This window comes from Medicago sativa, chromosome 1, assembly GCF_051527215.1.
Source record: "Medicago sativa cultivar Bolivia chromosome 1, Bolivia_mono, whole genome shotgun sequence".
In the NCBI taxonomy this organism is placed as follows: Eukaryota; Viridiplantae; Streptophyta; class Magnoliopsida; order Fabales; family Fabaceae; genus Medicago; species Medicago sativa.
In genome coordinates, this window is record NC_140749.1 from 88,999,133 (window position 1) to 89,023,105 (window position 23,973).

Consider the following 23,973-nt stretch of genomic DNA (forward strand, 5'->3'; position numbering starts at 1 on the left):
TTCAAGTTAATTCAAATTAAGCATTGTATTATCTGAGATAATATTACTCTATTTTCTGATACACTGTTTAATGATGGTTTGAAACTTATATTTATTGAAGTATTTTGTGTGCATTGCATAAGTTTTTAATTTCAGTTAAGGAGCATGTTTTTGTAAAAAAAAAAAAAGAGCATTTTTAAAATTCAACATTTTTTTCATTTCAATTATTTTTTTACATCTAACATAACTTGCTCTACATGGTAAGAACTAAATATTCAAGTATATGTCTATTTGGAAGGAGTTTTTCTTTTTTGGAGTTTTTCTGATAGGAGTATTTGTTATTTTAAATTTAAAAAATAAAAAAGAACATCATGATTAATATTGTATTGACTTAAAAAATATTTTATTCCGTCCATAATTTAAAAAAGAAAAGTAAATCCTCATCTCCCTCTAAAACCCTATATCCAAATATACCTTATGTCTTGTAGCTTTTCCCGGCATTGGCAACCTTTTTTTTTTAGACTAAACTCTCCAAACTTTTTAGTTATAAAAAATAGTATAATTGTCATAATACAATTAATTTGTTGAATATATTTTTTTAACCATTTCCCCATTTTTTTTAAAAGTATTTGCGTGTTTTATATCATAAAAATCTCATCACATCCTTATTTTTATGAAACCTTGAGTCATGTTTTATATTATTTTAGTTATATTATAATACACTTTTAGTGTCTTTTAATTAAATTTAATCAGATGAACGTAACTACTCAACTATAAATGGATATATATTGAATATAAACACCGTGGGGAGGGGATCATCAATCATGGATTGTGTTGTGAGGAAAATGCACTTTATTCAACGCGGGGTTATCGTGATTCCGTATTTTGAACGATCGAAGAAGACAATAACTCAAGGATTGACTCCAAAAATCTGTAGTCAACCATGTTTTGAACATCTATTCTAGTTGATTAAGCCTGGCCCTAGCAACACGCAAATGCATTACGCCAAACGTATCAACATTTTGTTCTACATGTATCAACTATCACAAGCTCATTCTTGGATTTTCACACTTGGAAACCCTAAACACACCTACTTACAAAGAGGAAAATATGCAATAATTTCCTTAAATATTAAATTATTAAACAATGTTTGGATTAGATGATTCAATTCTCTTTTAACTTAATCAAATATATTTGATTTGAATTCAACGTTGAAAATGTCGTACATTTGATATTTTAAGAGATAATTTTGATGATCGTTGTATTCTTGTTTGACTCAAGGTTTATATGCAACTCAATTCAGACAAACATCAAACCAAATTAACATAAACTTACGGTACGTGTTTTTTTTTTTAACATAAAAACGCAAGAATTACCTTAATCAGTGGAAAAATGAGAGTAAAACATAAGTAAAACAAGAGAATTGTAAATCAAGGCACGTCAACTCTCTGTTGATTTTATAATTAAATCAGGTCTAAGTGTGTTTGCAAATAAATATAGTAGGATACATTGAGAGAACGTTTAGATAAGCAGTTTAACTAAATATTAGTATTTACATTTTTCTCTATAATATTTAATACTAAGTTCTCCCAGATTTATTCTTTCAACAGAATTTTTATGAAATTCAACTAACCTATATTTTAAGAGAAATAATGTCATTTTCAGAAGAAAAAATTGGCTTATTTGGTCACTCACGATATATGCGTGTGTGATGTGAACAAGTTGGACGAGAAACGCGCATTTTAGACGACAGAAAGTAAAAAATACTTCTTGTACTTGTCTTCATTCAAACCTGAGTTGGTACCAAAAACAGACTTGTGTAGTAAGTGTAGTAGACCTGAATTATTGGATGTGGACGTGAGGAAAAAATATACAAAAAAGGACACAAAAAAGAATTCGAGTGAAAGTGAAAAATTATTTTATTCGAGTAAATAATAGAGTAATAGAGTAGTAGAACACAAGTGGACAGGCATAGATCAAACTTGTGAAAAGAAAAAGGGAAATTCAAAGGAAGGAAGGGAAAAAGGTGCATGCGCTCGTATATTTGTAGTATTAGGTGGTTTGATGATAGCTTTGCTCTAGTTATTTTATTTCATTCACGATTTGGTTTGACAGATAAGGTGTTTATGTGTCAATTGGATTCATGATATAAAAAGAAGTTTTTAAGTGAAGTTTTACCAACACTATATCTAGCATCAAATTTAATTAAGCAAGTAGTCATTTGGACTCAAATGTATTAAACGTTGCCATTGTGGTCTTTATATGTATCAGAATTTTGCAAACAAATTTTTAATGTCTTTTGTTAGTAATTTAATAGACTAAATTGACTAATTGAAAATATATTTTAAAACTAAATTGACTATCTAAAAATATATTCGAATAATAAATTACTAATAAAAAGACATATGTGGAGTTGTTTGAAATTTCTATATGATCTCCCCACATTCATAAATCAAAATTTTTGTTTACTCATTTTAATTGTTTCCATGACTTATATTAATGTGTATTTATGTGAAAACATAATTTTTATACTTTAACTTTTTATAAAGTATAAAACTGAAATGAAATAAATCTAAAATAAATTTTATGAAAAAAAGCAATTAATTTTTTGACCGAAAAAATAAAAAAATTTATTAATATATAAAATATATATTAAATTTATTAATTTAAATTACTAAATATCTTAAATTTGATTTATGTTTTATTATAAATCAAGAATGTCCTTTTTTGTCTTTTTACATTTATCAGTTAGCTGAATCGCTGATTTTACCAAACACTTTAATTAGCTTATCAGTTATCACTAAAAAAACTATTAGACATCAACTAAAAACTACAAACTATTAGTCATCAACTATCTTATTAGTTATTTGCTATTTTTACGTCTTAAATCACATATATGAACTTATAAAATATAAATCATGCGTTATAAACTCAAGGCAAAGTTAGCTTTGCCAAACATAACCTTAATGTTCACACTCATTTTCATTTATATTTATTGTTTTTATTACATTTTTTAATTTTTTATTCTTAATTGTCATAGTGGTTTTTTACACCCGGCGTTTATGAGAGAGAGAGAGAGAGAGATTACGATGAAAATGAAAAGGAAAATGATTAATAGTAAAGGGAAGGAAGCGCGTTAAGAAAACAAAAGAGAAGAAGGAAAGGGAACATATCTTTGATTGAGGGGTCCGTCTTCCCCCTCTAAACGCGGCATTCACCCACTGACTTTTCCATTTCATTTCATTTCATTCTCCGATACCTAATCACCATCATCATCTATAAATTATTATCATCCTCAATTTCGAACCCTTCGATTTCGATACATAGATAGATCATGCTGCGTTTGTGCTTAAGCCCTCTTGATTTTTGCTTCCGTCGCCGTGGTGCCTCTGACTTTCTCCTCTGGCACACAGACTTGAAACCTCACGCCTCCGGTGATTTCTCAATTGCCGTTGCTCAGGCTAATTACTCTCTTGAAGATCAAAGTCAAGTCTTCACCTCTCCTTCCGCCACCTATGTCGGTGTTTATGATGGTCACGGTGGTCCTGAAGCTTCTAGATTTGTCAACAACCGTCTTTTCCCTTATTTACACAGTCAGTATCTATCTTCCATTACTTGTAGTTATTATTTACATGTGTTTGACTACTAGTTTTTTTTTTATTAGTTTGGTGCAGCATTGGAACAAATTAAGTAGTAATCAACTCAATTATATTTGTTGTGTTTTGTATTAAGATCCATTTTGATTTGGATTTTTTGAAATATAATTGTTTAAGTTGTTCTGTACTTAACAACTCTATGACACCAACACCTCTTATCGAAGGCGTGTCTGGTGTTTGGCACATGTTTCTCAAATTATTTCCGATGTTTGACATGTCAATGTGTTTTTGTTGGTGTTTCATAGCTTGAGAATAGAAGATCCATCGTTATATTTTCTGTCAATTGGTTGATTGTGATGCATATTATTAAATTTATAAACTGTTGACATCATTACCGAACCTATGTTTTTTTTTTTTGCTGATGTTATTTGTTTTAATAATGCTAACTTGTATTTTATTTTGATTTGTAGAATTTGCCTCTGAACAAGGGGGATTGTCAGCAGATGTGATAAAAAAGGCGTTTAGCAAGACCGAGGAGGACTTTTTGCATTTGGTTAAGTTGTCGTTGCCAATTAGTCCTCAGATTGCGTCTGTGGGATCATGTTGTCTTCTTGGTGCAATTTCTAACAATGTGCTGTATGTTGCCAACCTGGGTGACTCTAGAGTTGTTCTTGGTAGGAAGTATCTTGAGAACAAGAATTCTTCTGTGGAGGCTGTGCGCTTGTCAACGGATCATAATGTAGCTGATGAGGAAGTGAGGAGAGAAGTTGAAGCTCTCCACCCTGATGATTCACACATTGTGGTTTATAGCCGTGGTGTTTGGAGGATCAAGGGCATCATACAGGTACAAATATAATATATACCGTTGGTCTCTTATTAACAAAGTTATGCTCACTATCAAATTGTGTTGAATATTGTATACATACCAACATGTTTGTGATTGTGGTGTAATTTTGTCCGGTGGTTTTTATTTGCAATTACAACTTTTGAGTAAAATCAGTTCATCTATTTTATGTGTTTCTTCTTTCAATCCTTCATTATGTACATTTTTTGTTTATTATAAACATGATGTATTTCCAGCATTGTATAAGCTTGCCTCGCTTATCAGTTAGAGGTGCTGCAAGGGGGAAATGGTCTGGTTTATTTTTGCCGATAAATGGGGTAAGGGTAGCTGATCTTAACAGTTTTTTGTTTATGTTGCAGGTGTCTAGATCTATTGGTGATGTATATTTGAAGAGACCAGATTTCTACAGAGATCCCATTTTTCGGCAATTTGGAAATCCTATTCCTTTGAAGCGTCCAGTAATGACAGCTGAACCATCAATCATCATTAGGGAGCTTGAGTCAGATGATTTATTCTTAATATTTGCATCAGATGGCCTTTGGGAACAATTAAGTGATGAAGCAGCAGTTGATATTGTTTTCAAATATCCAAGAGCTGTGAGTGTCTTATGTTACTTGTGAGCTGCACAGAGTAATAGAGTTTCAATTTTCTTACATGGTGTTGTGTTTTTGTTTTTGTTCCACGTGCAGGGAATTGCCAAGAGACTAGTAAGAGCTGCTCTTCAGGAAGCTGCAAAGAAAAGAGAGATGAGATATGCTGACATAAAGAAAATTGACAAAGGAATTAGAAGACACTTCCATGACGATATCACTGTTATCGTGATCTATCTTGATCAGCATGGAAGCTCTTCTAGTGGTGAGTTTAAGCAAACTGCTGTTGGTTATACAACTGCCCCTGTTGATATATTTTCTCTAAATGCCGATGAATCTGAGAAGAGCATGCTTGGTTCAGTTGGCTAAAGAGTGAAATTGCTTCGATGAATCATAAGCTGACCTTATTTTGGATAAAATTATTCATAAGTGAAGATGAATATTGTTGGCAAGTTAAGAGAATTCTGGAGTAAAAGATGCAAATTAGAAATTACTGCATAGATAGTGACTGCAAGTTGCTGACATATTTTTCTTGGTGTTGATATACATATGTATAGTTGTGAAGTTTATATTTTTGGGTTTGATGATAGAATCAGTTTTGTTTATATGAACAGAAAGATTAAAATTTGTATTAATTGATTAGTCCTTGTATGGATCTATAGCTAATGTTCGTGAATGATATGGTACGAGGTAAGGGTTGTGACATTTCACCAACTAACAAAAACTGCTGGGTGGGCAGGTGGATGTTTATGATAAGCAGAGTGGTATATTGATGGCAATTTACAACCACGACATGAAGTTGCAGACAAATTCTTAATTGAGCCACATCCATTCTCACATACAGAAAATGTGATAAAGTGGTGGAGCAGTCTACATTTTAGTTATCAAAATCAAATTCTTTTCTTACTGAGAAATATGTAACGCGAGTCAGTCCACTTTTGCCGTGCTATTCAGATGTTTGGATCGTTATCCGTCCACATACTTTCGTTGTCCAACTTGTGTTTCGGCTAAAGCTACCTTTCCTAGCTTCAATTCTCCCCCTTTCAAACAAACACCATGGCCTTGTGCGGTCCTGGTTTTTTTTTTATCGTCACCTGTGTTTCTTACCACAGGCACAGTCTCGAGGTTGGTAATGAATTCTCTCAATTGTTTTTCTCTCATGTCTTATATGTTAAAAATTTGACCATTGGATTGCTTCAATCTTATTTTTTATATTTAAAATACATCTCACATTGTTCCATTCAAATGGTGACATTGTTAACACATAAAATACACGAGAGAAAAACAATTGAGTGGATCCATTTGCCTCCAGGTTATAGATGAAGTAGGATTTGAGCCTAAAAATATGTTTTATTTTCTTGCATCAAACGGAACCCACTTAGATTACAAACTTCAACTTTTTTTTTTTTTTGTTAGCAAAGTCTTTGTCGTGTTTCTGTTTCTAGGAATATTATTGAGGCATACCAGGTCGTATCTCCCGATCCAGAGCGATCGGGAGATAGGCCCTAAGAGGATGGGGAATTAACTCCCTAGAGGGGCATTTTAAGGAATTTGAGGGGTCTGTAAGCAATTGAATTAATTTATCATTTTTCAAAAAATACTCTCAAGAAATGTGAAAGTTTTCTCCATTTTTCTCACCCTCAAAATCATATTCTTTTCTTTGAGTTATGAGAATGAATATCAAAACTGAGAAATATGTAACGCGCCTCTCTCCACTTTTGTCGTGCTACTCAGATATTTGGATTATTATTCGTCACGTGCTTTTGTTGTCCAACTTGCGTTTCGACAAAAGCTACCTTTCCTAGCTTCAACTTTTGATGAAATCGATTCTAAACCAAATGAATTTGATTTATCAATTCTTCCCCCATTCAAACAAACACCATGGGCCTTTGCGGTCGTGATTTATTTTTTCATCACCTGTGTTTCTTACCACAGGCACAATCTCTTATATGTTAATAATTTGACCATTGGATTGCTTCAATCTTATTTTTTATATTTAAAATAAATCTCACACTGTTCTATTCAATGGTGACGCTGTTAACATATAAAATATACGAGGGAAAAAAAATGAGTGAAACTATTTCTCTCCAGGTTATAGATGAAGTAGTGTTTGAGAGGATGGGGAATCAACTCCCTAGAGGGGCGTTTTAAGGAATTTGAGGGGTCTGTAAGAAATTGAATTAATTTATCATTTTAAAAAGAATACTCCCTCAAAAAATGTGAATGTTTTCTCCATTTTTCTCACCCTCAAAGTCCTCCCCTCCCTCCAAACTTAAGGGCTAAAAGTCTGACCATTATACAACTCCCTCCATTTTTCTTTGATGTCTTAGTATATTTAATATGTTTTCCAAGTTTACCCTCGTTGAAAAACACAACATAAAATTAATAAAGAAGTTGTTACATATGGCTTATTACATGTGAATTTAATTATAAATAAGGACATTTTAGTCCAAAACATACAAATATTTATATATCATAATTACTCCTTAAGACTTGTGTCAAGAGTTAAAACATCAAAAAATAAAAAACAGAGAGTATCTAACAAAAAAAATAGTTATATCATCATTGTGTTTGTATTTATGAAAATCTATGTAATAGATTTTGGGCTTTTAGAACAAAGCTTATAATAGTAGGAATTCTGCTCTTCTCCCATCAAAAATTGTTCGCTCCCAACCAAACTTCCGAAAATATCCCTGCGTGATTTAAGTTATGCAGGGTTTTATAATCTGCGTGAGTTAACTCACGCAGCGTGACTTAAGTCACGCAGGGGTATTTTTGAAAGTTTGGTTGGGAGCGAACAATTTTTGATAGGAGAAGAGCAGAATTCTAATAGTAGGGTCCAACTATCAACAATGGTTACCCGTTTATGCGCCATTTCATCCTTCCTTGTTTTTGACAATTTATTTTCTCACCCTACTCTCTTCTCACGTACTATACTCAATTTAAAAAATACTACGTCCGGAGTATATAATTCAAATTTTTATTGGAGAATTTTTTAATTATATAATATGAAATCGCTTATATATAAGCACATTAATCAATATCTTTCTCATTTCAACGATTACGAATTTAGCTTTTAAGAAACAATAAAAAAACAAAATAAAAAATTGATAAAACCCATCAAATAAAGTAAATATAAAAATACCATAAAAAAAATTACAAATCAAATAAAGGTAATCCAAAAAATTTCCTATTTTTATGAGAATATGAAATTTTTTAAATGGGTTTAAAAGATGGAATTTTGAATCTGGAGGCGGAGATACATAAGAAGTTTCTTTTAGGAGAGTCTTGTTCATTTAAATATTCAAAGGAGCGTAAGAAGAAAATAAGATATTTAAAGAAATTGTCTTTTATTTATCATTACGAACTGGATAATTTATCCTAACTTTGACATTGCAAGAGCACGAAAATACCAATTTTTTTTTTTTTTGTCTTAGATGAAGTGATAATCCATTGAAAATAAACTCACACACAACTGTGAGGTCCCGGATTCGAACCCGAGTCATGATGTCCGGCCTTGCAATTTCGGCATTTGCCAGTTGAGCTAGGACTTCTAGACCGAAAATACCAATTTTAAACTTCTAAATCACACGTATTCATCCTTCGTAAAATAACATTTCTCGGTTTGAAAATATTTCTTCGGAACATTGCGTGGCAAGCTTTCCGAATCGATTACGGGTATGGGGTATGGGCTAAATTATTACATAATCTAAAGGGTTGAGAACATTCGTAAAACATTTGTGTTTTTCTTTTAACGTTGGAAATTTTGAAAATGACTAACCTAAACAATACAAGAAAATGACTAACCTTGGTTTAATGAAAATATATTTATATTTCCCCGGTTAATGAAAAATCAAGCAGTTTAATGAATACATTGACCATTTTACTAATTTAAGCTAACTGAAAAAAGACCACTAAAGTTCATCAAAGCAAAGAAGGTATATGAAGTTAGAAATATTCACATTTCAATTTTGTGGCAAAAAAACAAAATAAAATTATTGTTACTAGTGTTTGCAATTTTCTTCTTATAAAAGTTGTAATGGCGTGAGATGGTTGCAATTTTCTTCATATAAAAATTGCTAGTTGAAAAATACAATATTTTAACGTAAGATTGTAGATATAATCAGGGCCGGACATTGGGGAGTGCAAGAAGCGCTACCGAATCGAGCCTCTAAAAACTATGAGCCTCATAAAAAATTATAATACCCACCCCATTGAAAGAATCACAACAATTATTTCTTTTTCGCATAAACCATTCGTTTTCCCCTTTCCTACGACGTAGGAGTGACATTCCAAACAACACCGTTAGGTAAATTTCACCTCTTTTTCACTTAATTTTATTTTGTTTTGTTTCGTGTTTAAAAGTTCTTCTGATTCTGATTTTTTAATGAAGCTTAGCTACACAAAAAGAATTGCGTTTTGATTTTACTGGAGCCTATTTTAAAAATAAAACCGAGCATTCTTTTTCATAGGAACGACCCTGGATATAATAAATATGAAATGCCGCATTGCGTCAAATCTGTGAGTTTTTTCTTTTTCTTGCTTCTTGTGTGTGTGAAATGTGAATGTGTTTTTCCGCTTGTGTGCAGATTTTCTCTTTGTTGTTTTTCGGACAGGTGGTATAAGTATTTAAACTTTGTTAAACAAGTCCCAAAAAACATAATAAAATTAAAATGTGTAGATCTGCAACACCTTAAATGCATAGAATCTATTTCTCAAAATGAACTCTGCCTTCGAATTTTACATATTTGCTAAACCACATACATACACATACCAAATTTATCTTAAAGAAAATTATGCGACACTAATATAAAATATGATGACCCAAATGCCTATATAAAACATGTACCCATTTAGCATTTCATGTAAACTATCCGCATTTAAGTAAGGACTGGACATATACTACTGAGAGTGAAATATGATGCAGAGTAGTATTGAAGTTAGAGTGAGATACTCTTTCTTTTTTCAGTAGAAACGTACTAAGCAAGAGTAGTGTCATAAATATGCATCAATTGCAGGTCCCGTCACACTACAATAAATTTGTCTCCATCTCTGTGCAGACCAAGAAGGGGAACCTTCCCTCTGCCGACACTCATTTCATTATACTTAAGACATTTTCACTACTCGAGTGTTCATAGTACTATTTTAAGCTGAACACATGTGTCATCTAATGTTAATGTTATGAGTCTCTTTGAAGAGTCAACCAAATAAATAATGAAACAATTCCTAAAACCCTCCTGTTTTCCAGGATTATGCTAAGTGTGTCAGAGAAATGAGGGTTCTAAAGTCAAGGCAATTGCCTTAGACTTGTGCATTCTTTGTACAACAATTACACGTTGCCATGTTGGTCTACTAATATATTGTGAACTTCTGCAGCTAATGCATATGCACAGAATATACTTTTAAATTGTACCAATATTTATTTATTTTTGATTGGAACTGGACCAGTATCATTTACTTTTTTTTGTCAGGTAGCTTAGTGGCTAGAATTCACCTTATAAGGTGAAGAAGTGAGGTGTCCGGGTTTCGAACCCCGACCCCTGCATATAATAATGCATTGTCCTACCAACTGAGTTAAGCTCACGGGACGACCAATATCATTTACTAATATATTTAATACGAAATAATATTTGTACCACCATTTTACAACAATTTTTAATACAACTTCATTTTTCATACTCACATTATATTATATCTCTTGTTTTTGTCCCCAAAGAAGAGGGAAGAATGGTTGTTTCAAAAATGGTTATACAAATATCTTTCATCGATTTAATATAAATGCAAGTGTTTGTCCATATTAAAATTGTATTACAGACTTATATTGTCAGATTATTAGATGTATTAATATGTTTGAACAACCTCATCTTTCAACTTAGTTTTTGTGGGTTAGATTCAAGCTCATTTAAAAGTTTAATTATGTCCGTCAAAGACGGTCGACCGAATCAAGATCCTCTCCAATGGTTACCTTATTAATTTTTTCCAATACCAAAATTTTAAAAATATAAATATACTAATGTAACATGTGATTGATTCAATTATTGAATATACCCTCTAAAACTATAGTAATAAAAAGGAAATAGAAAAAAAAAATGGAGAAGATCTCAATTCTTGTCAATCCTAACTAGCTTGTTCCAAAGTGTTTCCTTCACGGCACATGTTGTCATTAAATCTAGATTTTTTGTTTCTTCGGCCACGGATGCTGTTTGAACGATTAGGGAATGTGAACACTGAGTAGAAGGAAGTCATTACAGAGTCATATTTTTTATTTAAATTTAGATATACTAGTTTATGTATTTCGATAGACAAGAGAGAATCAATTATAAACTTCTACTAATATTTGGAGGTCCTACTCCTAATAACAAGCAGAGTAGGTGAACGTAGTTACTCTATTTTATATGCCATAAATTGTTTGGTCCAAGGTTGCATGAATACAAACTCAACTTCCGGGTGACCTAATCAAACATTCAACTCAATTTGACTCTTAGCTGTATAAAATTTAGTTATTCTGTGTTTTTTCCCACAAATATTAAATAAAGGTTGATAATTAATCTGAATTGGATCGGTGAAAGATGTTAGTTTTCTACAACACATATCAATAATAGAATTCTCGTTGAAAGTGTAGTTACGTTTTGTGTCAAATAGTGTCTTAGATAAGATTAACTCAAGTGAAATAAACTTATTAAAGACACTATTTGTAGATAACTCATGTATTTTTAATTAATAGTATTTTAGTTTGTTTCCAGTTAAGATAATAAGAGTAAAATTGAAAGGACAAAATTGATACACTCAAAAAATTAAAATTAGAGGAAATATACACTCAAATGTTACTTGAATAACTTATAAAAAAATGTTCCCTTAAAAAAAAAAACTTACCAAAAAATTTAATCAGCTCTTGAGAAAAAATTGATACCAAATATCTCTATTTTAATTATATGAACTTATATAAATTTCCAAATATTCGACATAAGCTCGAAAATTAACCTTCTTAGACTGATGCTATATAATTACGTATAAATATCCATGTACTGTTTATGTTAGTTCACTGCTTACTGGGATTAGGAGGATTGGGCATTTGTTTTCCAAATTTCCCGTTTTAGAATGTACGCCCTTCCGATCTAGAAAATAAATATGGTGTAGTAAGTAGTTACAAGTTATAAGGACCATACTCGACGAAAATTGGTTGCATTGTCTACATCAATGAATTAATTACATCCACATCTTGAAATAGTTAAATAGATGAAAAGAAAGCTACCTGGACTTGATTCAAGCCTGATTGTGGTCGATAGAGACTGAAAAATTAAAGTAAAGCAAAGGCCAAGCAGCCATCAATCTCTTTTTCACATCATACTTCCCAAATATGATAGTACTGGTCTCTAATACGATTACATAAAACAAGTTTTTAAAGACCAACAATTGATTGGTCAAAGTGAAAAGGGACTTGAATCCCTTAAACATGTTGTTAGGAGTTAGATTTCTGACTCGTTCGTATGAAACAAATTGGCTATAAGGGAAGAATCCATTTCTTGTATTCCACCAATTTTCCGACAGATAATCACCTCTAAATCACAATAGAAACTTTCATATGGATATAATATCATATCATCATGATAATTAAAATAACCTTATGTATTAAAAGTATCTTTATGATTTTCTTTTCATAGATACCAACCAATAGTCAAATATGCGTTTTTATAACCGTATCAAGTAATTAATTTAGTAAGCATGGGGTGGTGTCGTAGTGATGACCATAGTCATATTTGATTTGCCATACATAGACTTGGACTACGATAAAAAGTAATAGCGGATACTGTTCCCTAACAAAATATGAGCAAAGATAATTCAAAAAATCAAATGTATTTGGTATAAAATAAAGACCAAAATCATTTGGCATTTTATATCCCCTTTGTTTATATTTTGTTGTAGAGGGAGTAATTGATAAGTTGGTTGATGTTGAAGAAACTTATAACGAATAATATATAAGTTATCTTATAGAGGATATGTTTAAAGATATAAATTTGTAATATTTGATAAAATTAACAGTCGAATTAGTTGATACAAATAATATTACATATATATATTATAGAAGATAACGTACAAGCTCAAACAAAAACAAGGTAGACTAGTAAAAAAAGATATAAACCCCTTGACCAAAAAAAGAAGCTATAAACTCATGGAAAAAAATTGTTGCCAAACATATCCATTTTTATTTTATGAGCTTATAAGATAATAACATTTGTCAAATATGGTTATATCTATGTTATGGAAAATGACACTTTGCAATGACATGTTGTGAAGAGTTGATGAGCTTCATCCGGACACAAGGTAGGTTTCCAGATTACTACCAAATTACTATAGACAACGTAATTCACATGGCATCGAAAATAGGCCCAACAATAATATAAATGCATATACACGACATGATCCAACTACCCCATGAAGGAGGAAGAAAAATACTAAAACTACGGAAAATAAAAATAAAAAATAAGCTCAGTATAACTAATTAACTGCTTTAGAAAAAAAGGAAAAAATATATGTGAGGAGGAATGAGCAAGAAAAGGAAACGAAGGGGTGTGTGTGTTACATCACTTTGGAGTTTGAAGGCATCCAACGACCAACCTCGTGGTCATTCCATAATCACGCTTTCACACACACATGGGATGAGACCAGACCAATTTTACTTTATTTATTGTTTATGTTTATTCGCACTTAAGCTGAAACTGAATTCCTTCTGCTTCCATTCACTCCTAGTACAATAGTACTACTACTATTTAATAAAGTTATATTCCCAATTAGGCTCTCATTTTACTCTTACATCACACAATATGCCCATTTGACCAAGACCGATAAAAAAGAGGGAAGGACACATGCCATTCAGGAGAGAAGCTATTTTTTTAACAAGGCAAATAAGCATCTATTCCATGTAGTGTAGGCACATGAACAACAAATTATGAGTTTCAACATCAACTCACATGTTGTCTCACACTTTAGACAATTTTGTCTATTAATATAAATAGACATGGTACGAAATATTTTCGTAATTAAAATAGAACATGTATACTAGTATTATTTTGATGAATTTTACAAAGATACAAAGACGAACTTCTCCCCATTGATTTTTTATTAAATAAATCACTGCGTATAAAACTTAATATCTAATGACAAATACAAAAATAACCAAATTAAGGCTATTATGTACAGTTCACCAACTTCATAGGGAAAATGGTGGAAAGATCAAAGATAACATAGTAGTACCTATCAAGAACATTCGTTAGCTGACAGTTTCATTTTCAGGAGAACCGACAACAACAAAAAGGATCGTAACTCAAATAGAAAAAAAATTACTGATATTAGAGATGTTGGGTACATCAATGAAAACTGAGTATTGTCTCAGTAAACCACCCTATACTATCCCAGCTATCAAAAACACCATCGTTACATTACATTTCCAAAGAAAGAAAGAACTTCTACACCACATAGAAGCTGTTAGCATCAAACTTGACTATGGTCAATGGCAGACTCTTTAATATTACCACCACCAACACTGAACTTAGATAAGTTCCTAAGTAACAAAAGTTTAATGGTTCTACTATACCAAAGCTTCACCACCTTCCCACATTTATGGAAGGTAAACTAAAAATTTAACCTCCATTTTGCTCTATTCCGAATTGGAAAATCGAGCTCCAACTCCATTGTTGGATTCTGCATCGAGTATAAATATTCACTCAGGCATGCATAACACCTGTGAATTTTTATGCTCTATTTACAGACTATATATAGAGGCATAAACAAACATCGACATGTAAATAACCAACTGAACCCCTATTCTAAAATTAAAATCTAAACGTTAGTAGTCAAAAACTAGTGACTGGTATGAACAATTGCCTTGAATTGATCCTATTGTCATCATTAGATTTCCATCTTCCATATCATCTTATCAATGCTGCAATCGTGTGATTTCTCCAGTGCAACAACTTTGGTTCGATGTACTCCAAGTGAGTTCTTTCCTCTTTCATCTTGAGGAAGTTCACAAGCTTCACTGACAGAACCTGTCTTCAAATCGGCTGGGGGAATGAAGCAGTCTAACGAGAGACCTGGAATATTAAACGCAACCTCTTCAATTGTCCAAGCTTCTTCCATTTTTGTTTTGGTATGGCTCATGGCCATCTCCCCAAACCTGAAAAGAGTCACCACAGAATGCCCTGAATGGGCAATCATGATCCCTTCCACAGGCCTGTAATCATCAAGGAATGAATTGATTGTGGTTTCCCAATAAACCGCGTCACCTCCATTAGATTGGATGCGGGTCAGATGAGAATCCTCAATGTGAACAAGAAGCCCAGTTTTCTGGCTAAAGTATCCGAATAAGACATGTCTAATAATCTCAGCAGGACCCTCACTCCGAGCCTTCAATGTTTCCGGATCTGTACAGTGCTTAAGGATGAAGCAATCCTCACCATTGATATTCTTCTCTCCTATGCATCTGGCATCAGCAAACATGCTAGCAGTGGTTCTCGGGTCAAGGCCCTAAATAAACAAATACGACAACTTCTAAGACAAGAGAGAAAAAAAGGAAACAAATGCCACATTTGCAGAAAAAAACATCGGAACAAAGTTTAACCTGAAGAGCACGACGCAAAGGCCTCACAGGTCCCTTTGCGGTGTGAGCACCAAGCCAAGGAGTATGCCTCCAAACAAGCTTTCCATTGCAGCCAGCATGAACCTTGCTTCCCCCAACAGAAAGCTCAACATACCACATATCCGGATTCATCTGCCACAGCACAAACCCACCAGACTCTGCACACCTGGAAGCATTCCGATTCTTCACTACCCTAGTTGCAGTTTCAAATTCAGAAGCTACCATTCTAACCTTCCCCATCGCATACGCATTTCGTATAGAGTTCTGCAATTTCTGCCCCCCAGATGCCGCTATGTACTGCTGCAATATATACTGCGCAGATGATGTTTCCTGCAACAGTATCCATTAACAAAAACGTCAGAAATTCCATAAAACCTTGTATTCAGCAGCATCTATTTTACACCTTTCTTATTTATTTTTTTCTCTCAAAATAATAAAATCGGATCAAATAACGCCGCAAAGCATTGCAAGGCATCTTCATTTTAACAGGAGTATCTGCTACTAAATCACTAGAATAATTTTCCAAAAGTTAGTATGAATTAACATAGCTGAAATCAAGTGAATGTCAACCTTAACTAAAAAACAAACATGAATTGCTTGGGTTATACTATAACATAACTTGAGTTATAATAAAGTTAAAATAAGAAGCGTTTGATTCACTGTTCTAATGTGTTTTTTTTTTTTTTTATATCTCTCAATAACCATAAATAAAATTATCCCAAAATAAAAAAAACAATATATAAAAAGGGTAGACATGATTTCAAGTCTTTCCATAATTGAACAATTTCACCAAACACATACAGTACATACATGCACAAAACATCAGATTTTGTAGAAACTAGAACATTAAAAATAGAAAATGAATCTTCCATAAAAATAGAATAAAAAAACAAACACACAAAAATGAAGGAAGAAACTCACAATTGGAGTGTCTTTGATACTTAGATGAGGAAGTGGGTCAGTGGAGCAAACATGAAAAGGAGCTAAAGGAGCACCCATAACACCAAGCAGAAGTCTCAGATCAGACCTCTTATACGAAACTGAAGGAGCACGTGATAGCTGATCCTTCATCCAGTTTCCTAAACCCGACCCGATTCGTTTTAGATCCCCGTTTTCTGAATCCGGTCCTTCAATTAACGGCGTTAGCGTCTCTCCTAACGGCCTTAAACCTCCGGATCTTGCCAGTGAAGAGTCTAGGTTGGGGTTTGGATGGTTTTTCTTTCGAGTGAATAGACCGGTCATGGGTGAACTGGTTCGGGCCGGGCTGGTGGAGCGGGAGCGAGAACGAGTGCGAGAAGGTGAGAGGCCGCGAACTACTTCTTCTTTGAGTGCAGAGAAGAAACCCTGTTTCTTTTCCATTATAATTATAATAATAATAATAATAATTATAGAAAAAATTGAGAGAGAGAGAGAGAGAGAGAGAAAGCGTTAGAGTGTTAAGAGAAGCAAAGTGTTGAAAAGATAGTGAATGGTGAAATGAAAATGAAGGGAAGGTTCATAGATAGAGAGAGAGAGAGAGAGAGAGAGAGAGGGAGAGAAACGGTTATGGAGAGTGAAGAAGAGTTAAAGAGAGTGTGTGTGAAATGTGGAAGGAAAGGGAGTGAGTGAGGTGTGTGGTGTGGTGTGTGCGTTAGTGGGGAAACGGTTTGATGAGAGAGAAAAAGGGAAAAACGCGCAGACAGAGAAAGAAAGAAAGAGAATGATATTTGCTGCTTTATGGGATTGGGAGGGGTGAAAAGGCGTCACAATATTTTGTTTTTTTTATTTGGAATTTATTTTTATGACTAATTAATTTTTTTTTGAATAAGACTAATTAATTAAGGGTCGTGTTAACTTGTGTCCTTAGGGCACAAGTTAAGGAGCTTAAAAGTATAACTTTTACAACTTTTAAGACATTGAATTCACAAGTTTCAAGCAAAACCTTCTACATTTGCATTCTTAACTTATGCCCCAAGGGCATAAGTTAACATTTTCCATTAATTAATTAGATTGTCTGTCTCTTTGTTTTCTTTGACTTGACTTCATTATCTAGTGGAGTAATTAATAATACTTATTGTTTTTAATAAAACTTAGTGCTATAGTAGTAGTTTGTAATAATTGAAATTTCAGTTTTGTAAAATCTTTAGTTTCATTTTTTTTACAAAAAATTACTCTATTTGGTTAATAATTTTGACTTTTTGTGAGTATTAAAAAGGTTACCGTAAAAAACACAAACAATAAAAGAGTCGATCTTCTTTGATAATTTGCTCAAATTTTCACCTTTTATTACTCCTTTAGTCGCTAAATAATTGGCTTATGGAATCGTCTGACATTTCATGTGTCAATCCACAATTTTTATATTTAATATATTTAATTATTTATGAATAAAAATTATAAGGGTTTTGCTAACTGATGTCCTCATGCATTTGTTAACGAGTCTACAAATAGAAATTTTCTCTTGGAAATATAAAATGTTACTTTTGATCAAGTAGTGATTACACACATTTTTCATGAATGCTTACTTGTTTTGGATGTTTAACCATTGTCATTGCGGCACTAGTTAGCATTCTCCAAATTATAAAGAGTTGATGTTTTAAAAATATGGGTCTTGTTAACCAATGTCCTTAAGGCACTAGTTAAGGATTCAAATATAGAAATAATTTAAAAGTTTTATGTAGATAAAGTTTCTTTTTAAACTTTCAATGTGTTGAATACATCATTCCCAAGATAAAATTTCCTTTTTAAACTTCTTAACAAGTGCCCCACATTTCCCTAAAAATATTCATCGACACAAATCAAACATCTTGTATTGTTTTCAGGAGAATGTTAAACAATGTCATCAGGGCATTGGTTAAGCAATCAAAAGAAGTACTCCATCCATCCCGCAATAGATGACCTATTTGAAAATGTACAATTTTGACTTAACTTTCTTTGACTATATTTTTCTACTAATATACAAAGATAAATAATATCATATAAGATGTCGTTAGATTCTTCTCGATGAGTATTTTCAAAATATCAAATTTTCATAATTTTTTCTAATATATTATTCAAGATATTTAAGCTCAAAATTATGCATTGGCATGCGTAATAAGGTCAATTGTGTCATGTATTATGGGTAATAAAAAATGATGTAATTATTACTTAATCAAAAGTTAAAATTTATATTTTCAAGTCAAATTTTCTATTTATAGTTTCCTTAATCATTGCCCTGAGAGCACTGATTAGCAAGAACCTTGTTTTTATAACCAACAAACGTTGATATGAGCAAAGCATAGTAAATTTGCCGACCCTAGTTTTTTAGGGAGAGATACTTCACAATCTCTTTAAGCTTTCTTTCGCTTTCACTCATTGAGGATGAGTGATTTTAATTCATTTGTTTACCTAAAATCACCACTATATATTTTTTTTTCTTCTTTTTTTTTCAATCTAAATAAGTTGTTTTCGCATATATCAAGTTTTTTCCATGTTTTTTCGTGACTTCGTCTCCAGAATGTGGTGTTGTGTTGTGAGGCGTTTTTTGATTTCGCGTCTCATTGCGGTGTTATTTTGGTTTCTATTGAAAGATCGACTTAGATTAATTACAGATTCAATCAATGATTTTAGCGTCAATGTTGCAGATATGAGAATATGGGTATTCCAGTGACTTGGATTTTATCATGTATATTTGTAGACATTTTATAGTTGTATCTTGGATGTTGTGGTGTTGTGAGTTTGATAACACATTCACCATTTTTGTTTTTAACGATGTTGAACATGTTTGAATAAATGAACATTGTTTTGTTTTTGTAAAAAGAAAAAAGTCATAATACATAATGACTACATCAATATTAAAAAGTTAATATCAAATCAAAACTACAATAGAATCGTAACAAAACTAATTATACTTGCATTTATCAACCCGGACATGTAGTAATAACATCCCCTTATCATTGACATATATTAGCTATGACTTTTTGTGAGTATTAAAAAGGTTACCATAGAAAAGCAAACAATCAAAAGAGTCGATCTTCTCTAACAACTTGCTCAAATTTTCGTCTTTTGTGCTCGTTCCGTTCCAAAACAATTAACTTATGGAGTTTTTTTTACAAAAGCAAAACGATATTCATTCATTCATGTTGATAGAATACATCAGATACAATAATATGATCAAGATCGTTAAAAACGTAAAGGATGAATATGTAAATAAACTCACAACACTCAAGTTAACAGCATACAATGGCAAAATGCCTACAATTAATATGATAAAATCTAAATCACTAGAATACCTAAAAATGCGTATATTGATTTTTTTAATACACACAACGCATATACTAAGAAAGGAAGGGAAAAAAAACTAGGCCATGTGCGCTTGCTCCTCCCGCACACCCTCCAGACCACAACTGCGGATGAGGTAACTAATAAAATTTGTAGACTGTGGTAATTTTTTTTTGTCAAGTAGCCTAGCGGCTAAAGAAATTCACCTTATAGGTGAATAAGTGGGGTGTCCGGGGTTCGAACCCCGACACCTACATATATTATGCATTATCCCTTAACTAGTGAGCTAAACTCACGAGGATCAATGCAGTAAAATTTATAGCTGAGTTAATTTATAATTATAAGAAACACAAAAATATTATTATTTTAAAATTTTCAATTAAGATAGCGAGGATAACAATTGGAAAAAACATGACATATGTTAATCCATATGCTCAAACACTACTTAAATATCATTTTATAAAGGGTCTTGTTAACGAGTGTCTCCGGGGCACTCTTTAAGCCTTCTAAAAGAAGAAATTATTCCATAAAAAAAGTCAAATGTTTCAATTTTCAACGTATTCATTACATAAATTTTCAAAATAAGTTACCTTTTAAAGATCTTAAAGAGTGCCCCGGGGCACTCGTTAACATTTCCCTTTTATAAAACATATAAATTTGTGAGAAGAATAACTGTTATAACTCTAAGAAAAAAATTATTATCAAACAACTTTACTTTGATCATATAAGCTTATATGTATTGACTTTTTCATTACAAATTAGAAGTTTGACCCTATCGCTAGACCAACCATAAAAGTATCATACATGATCTTCTCAATAGTTAAGAACCGAGTATTATCAATCCTCTTCAGACTTTATCTCACCTCAATAGGTCCATGCGATTTTGATCATGTCTTACCAAAACAATATTCTTTACTCTACCTCTTCTTACACTATAAGTATCATTCTACAACCTCTCTGGGATTCTGTGTATGTTATGATGTAGCATGAAACTAGGAGGAAAAAAAAAAAAAAACCACATTTAAATCCCTCAAGATCCAACAGCTGAGTATTTCTAACTCTCAGGGTAAATATTACCCGGAGCCTATCCATTCGCAACATCCTAGGTTGAAAATCATCAAGTCTTGAAAATGTTCAAGTGTTTAACGTTTCTTTACCTCCTAAATACAAGCCTTTCCCAGGCTAAAATGCACCCCTAAGAATTTATCTTTCAAACTAATCCTAATTTAGACTTATGAAATTGAAAAAAAGATATTTGTTAAAATAAGGGAATTTATAGAAGTGTAGTATATACTTTTTTAAAAAAAATAGAAGCATGTGTGTGTAAGAGCAAAACGATAAAATGACATGGTAAACCATGCATTACCTTTTTTCTTGAACCGTAGGCCATACTTGGTGGAAAGTGAATTGTTTTTGTCCAAGGAGGCTTCAGAAGCCACAAACTGGCAATACAATAGGCATATATTTTTTGGGAATTAGGAAGAGTAACGGTCGAGTCTGGCTTCTAAGCCTGCACTCCTCATTGGTGCCTGCGTTTTTCTTTTGTGTTCAACAGACCCTCCTATTCCCTCTCGATCTTGCCTCCCGAGGATAGCGATAAGCGTGCGTACTCCCTTCATCCCCATTTCACAATTTGTCCCCCAGATGTTAATTGTTGAGTACTGCAGCAGTATAAATTGTTGAGTGTAATTTTAAAAAAAAAAGAAATTGTTGAGTTTATTGTTAGCATGATTCGTGTGACTTTAGTTTCGTGAAAATTACTCTTTCCGTCCTTCAATAGATGACCTAATTGACAGTATACATTATTGACTTGACATACTTTGACCATATTTTTCTACTAATTCACAAAGATAAATAATATCATGTAAGATGTTGTTGGATTCGTCTCGCTGATATCAAAGATAAAACATATGCATTGGTACGTGTGTCAGAGTCAACTAGATCATCTATTAAGGGACGGAGGGAGTATTTTGAAAGAATTGATGTTGACTAGGTAAACTATTCTAATAACACATCTACATAAAGTGGAATAAAACAATCGTTTTAGTGTCATCCTTAATGTTGATGTAAGTTGCACATGCTACCCTATTAGAACTGTCTTCGATGGTGCCTTAAGAAATAATGTAGGTGTTTACCTTTCAAGGTTTTCAGGCTATCCATAATTCTTTTGATATTCTTTAAGCTGAGTTACTCGTTATTTACCAATGTCTGTTGTTAGTTAAAGCGATGGGCATTGATGAGCTCGTTTGCAATTCTGACTCCTTACACGGTATAGACCTCGTAAGAAGTTCATCCATGAAGTTCCATGTTCATGTTGTTTTGATTCTTTTTTTGGTCTACTCATGTTGTTTTGATTCAAGACATAAGAGAATTGATCGAGCAAAGCAATATATTTGCCACGCTTTTTGAGAAGGGAATCAATGTGCAACTTTATGGTCAAACTTAGAGTTTTATTCAATGTTGATCTACTCTATGCAACTTTTGAGAAGGGAATTAGCTAGCAACAATCTATTTTCAACACTCACTTAAACACTTTCTCTTCAATTGGGTGAAACATAGCTGTGTCCCATCACTCTATGTAAATCTCATTTCTTAGGTGTGGCGTTCACATTGATTCCACTGAATAAAAGAGAGTATTTGAGTGAGTGTTGAACAGAGTGTTGTTGGCACTCCTGTTTGTTTGTTATGCAATTGAACCTCGATTTAACGCGTTTTAACTTTATGCTTATGGGGTGCATTCCATTAAACAAACAAGTTTTTACATCTATAATATATACATTATCTGATTACTATTATAAACAAAAATGTCATTTTTAGATTTATTTTATAGAATTGATATATCTAGTCTATATTTTGTTCTTGGTGATTTGTAACAACTTTGTTTGGGTATTTTTTTTTTACATCTCTTGCTTGATTAGACGTTAATACTGTATTTCTTTTTTATTGTCGAATATTTTGGCTTATTTTTTAAAAACCTAAATGGAAATAAAATAATTAATAATCGATGATAATGACAATTTTCTATGAACAGGACATTTTTTATTTATAAATATTGACAGTTATTTAAACTATACGTATATTAAATATTAATCCATTCAATATAGTGGTGATCATTGATCAAATTTGAACTATGTAAGGAATTCGTGTTGGGATTCTATTGTGTACTTGTTTATCAACTAGAACTAGAATCTGATTTGCACTTTTTGATTTTAATTGCTGCTTAGTCCCTGCTCTTCGGCAGTGGGGGCGGCTAGATTAATTAAATAAAAAGACTTTGATGTATTTTTTAGGGAAACTTGGATGTATTTTTTTTTTTTGACGTTTGGATGTATTTTTATTCTTCCTTAAAAAAAAAGTATTTTATTGTCTTGTGTAAGTATTAAAAAAAAATTATCGTCCTATTTTAAAATGTTTTGTTCTCCAATTCACTTTTGTTTTTTTTTTTCCTTCAATTTTTCACATATTTTTTTGAGGTCAGTTTTACTAATGTAACATATTCCTTTCAGAAAAACACGTGAAATTGGAGTCTGAAATGATTTTTAAAATAAAGACACCAACTTTATTCTTTACGAAAACAAGATCAAAAGTGTAATTAAGATAAAAAAAAAAAAAAATAGTAGTATATGATTCAGAATGTTGCCTCATCATCACAAAACATAAGATAAAAAAAAATAGTAGTATATGATTCAGAATGTTGCCTCATCATCACAAAACAAAAGTATATGAGCCCTTATGTCAAAAAAAAAAAAAGTATATGAGCCCTACTTTTTTATTTTGCTAACATGCACCGTTGATATTGGCTGAAAATTGATGCTGAAGTTCGTCAAAAATTGTGGCACAATGTTGGTTCTGATTTTGGAGGTTTGGTTTGCATTTTTTCATGGCGCAAAAGGAGAAAGGTGCGGCGTGATTTTGAGGATAAGGGCTGGTACAACACTGGGTACGAGCTCAAATTGTAGCACGATGCAGGCAAATCACGACACGATTTTGCCTAGATCATAACTCCATTAAGACTTCATTCTTCAATTTTTTGGACAAGCTCAAACATAGAGAAATTTGTGTGAATTGGGTAAACAAATATTGGTGTGTTAT

At 32.4% G+C, this 23,973-nt stretch overlaps 2 protein-coding genes across 2 annotated transcripts; one reads left to right on the top strand and one right to left on the bottom strand.

The window, feature by feature from the left end:
* The first annotated feature begins 3,125 nt into the window (after nt 1-3,125).
* On the top strand, nt 3,126-5,675 carry LOC146958849 (Protein phosphatase 2C family protein). The gene is made up of 4 exons (XM_085740360.1): nt 3,126-3,572; nt 4,046-4,419; nt 4,779-5,015; nt 5,109-5,675. The coding sequence occupies exons 1-4, from the start codon at nt 3,314-3,316 to the stop codon at nt 5,376-5,378; spliced, it is 1,140 nt and encodes a 379-aa protein (XP_085596486.1). The 5' UTR covers nt 3,126-3,313; the 3' UTR covers nt 5,379-5,675.
* Nucleotides 5,676-14,331: 8,656 nt separating this feature from the next.
* LOC146958850 (uncharacterized) lies at nt 14,332-17,325 on the bottom strand. The gene is made up of 3 exons (XM_085740361.1): nt 16,567-17,325; nt 15,628-15,975; nt 14,332-15,533 (listed from the first exon to the last, which is right to left on the bottom strand). Exons 1-3 carry the CDS (start codon nt 17,002-17,004, stop codon nt 14,916-14,918), a joined length of 1,404 nt encoding a protein of 467 aa, XP_085596487.1. The 5' UTR covers nt 17,005-17,325; the 3' UTR covers nt 14,332-14,915.
* Nucleotides 17,326-23,973: the final 6,648 nt, after the last annotated feature.

Coding starts and splice junctions, on each gene's coding strand:
- LOC146958850 (XM_085740361.1), bottom strand. CDS start 17,004: ATGGAAAAGAAACAGGGTTTCTTCTCTGCACTCAAAGAAGAAGTAGTT. Junction 15,976..16,566: donor GTATCAAAGACACTCCAATT/GTGAGTTTCTTC, acceptor ATACTGTTGCAG/GAAACATCATCTGCGCAGTA. Junction 15,534..15,627: donor CTTTGCGTCGTGCTCTTCAG/GTTAAACTTTGT, acceptor TTGTTTATTTAG/GGCCTTGACCCGAGAACCAC.
- LOC146958849 (XM_085740360.1), top strand. CDS start 3,314: ATGCTGCGTTTGTGCTTAAGCCCTCTTGATTTTTGCTTCCGTCGCCGT. Junction 3,573..4,045: donor TCTTTTCCCTTATTTACACA/GTCAGTATCTAT, acceptor TTTGATTTGTAG/AATTTGCCTCTGAACAAGGG. Junction 5,016..5,108: donor TTTTCAAATATCCAAGAGCT/GTGAGTGTCTTA, acceptor TTCCACGTGCAG/GGAATTGCCAAGAGACTAGT.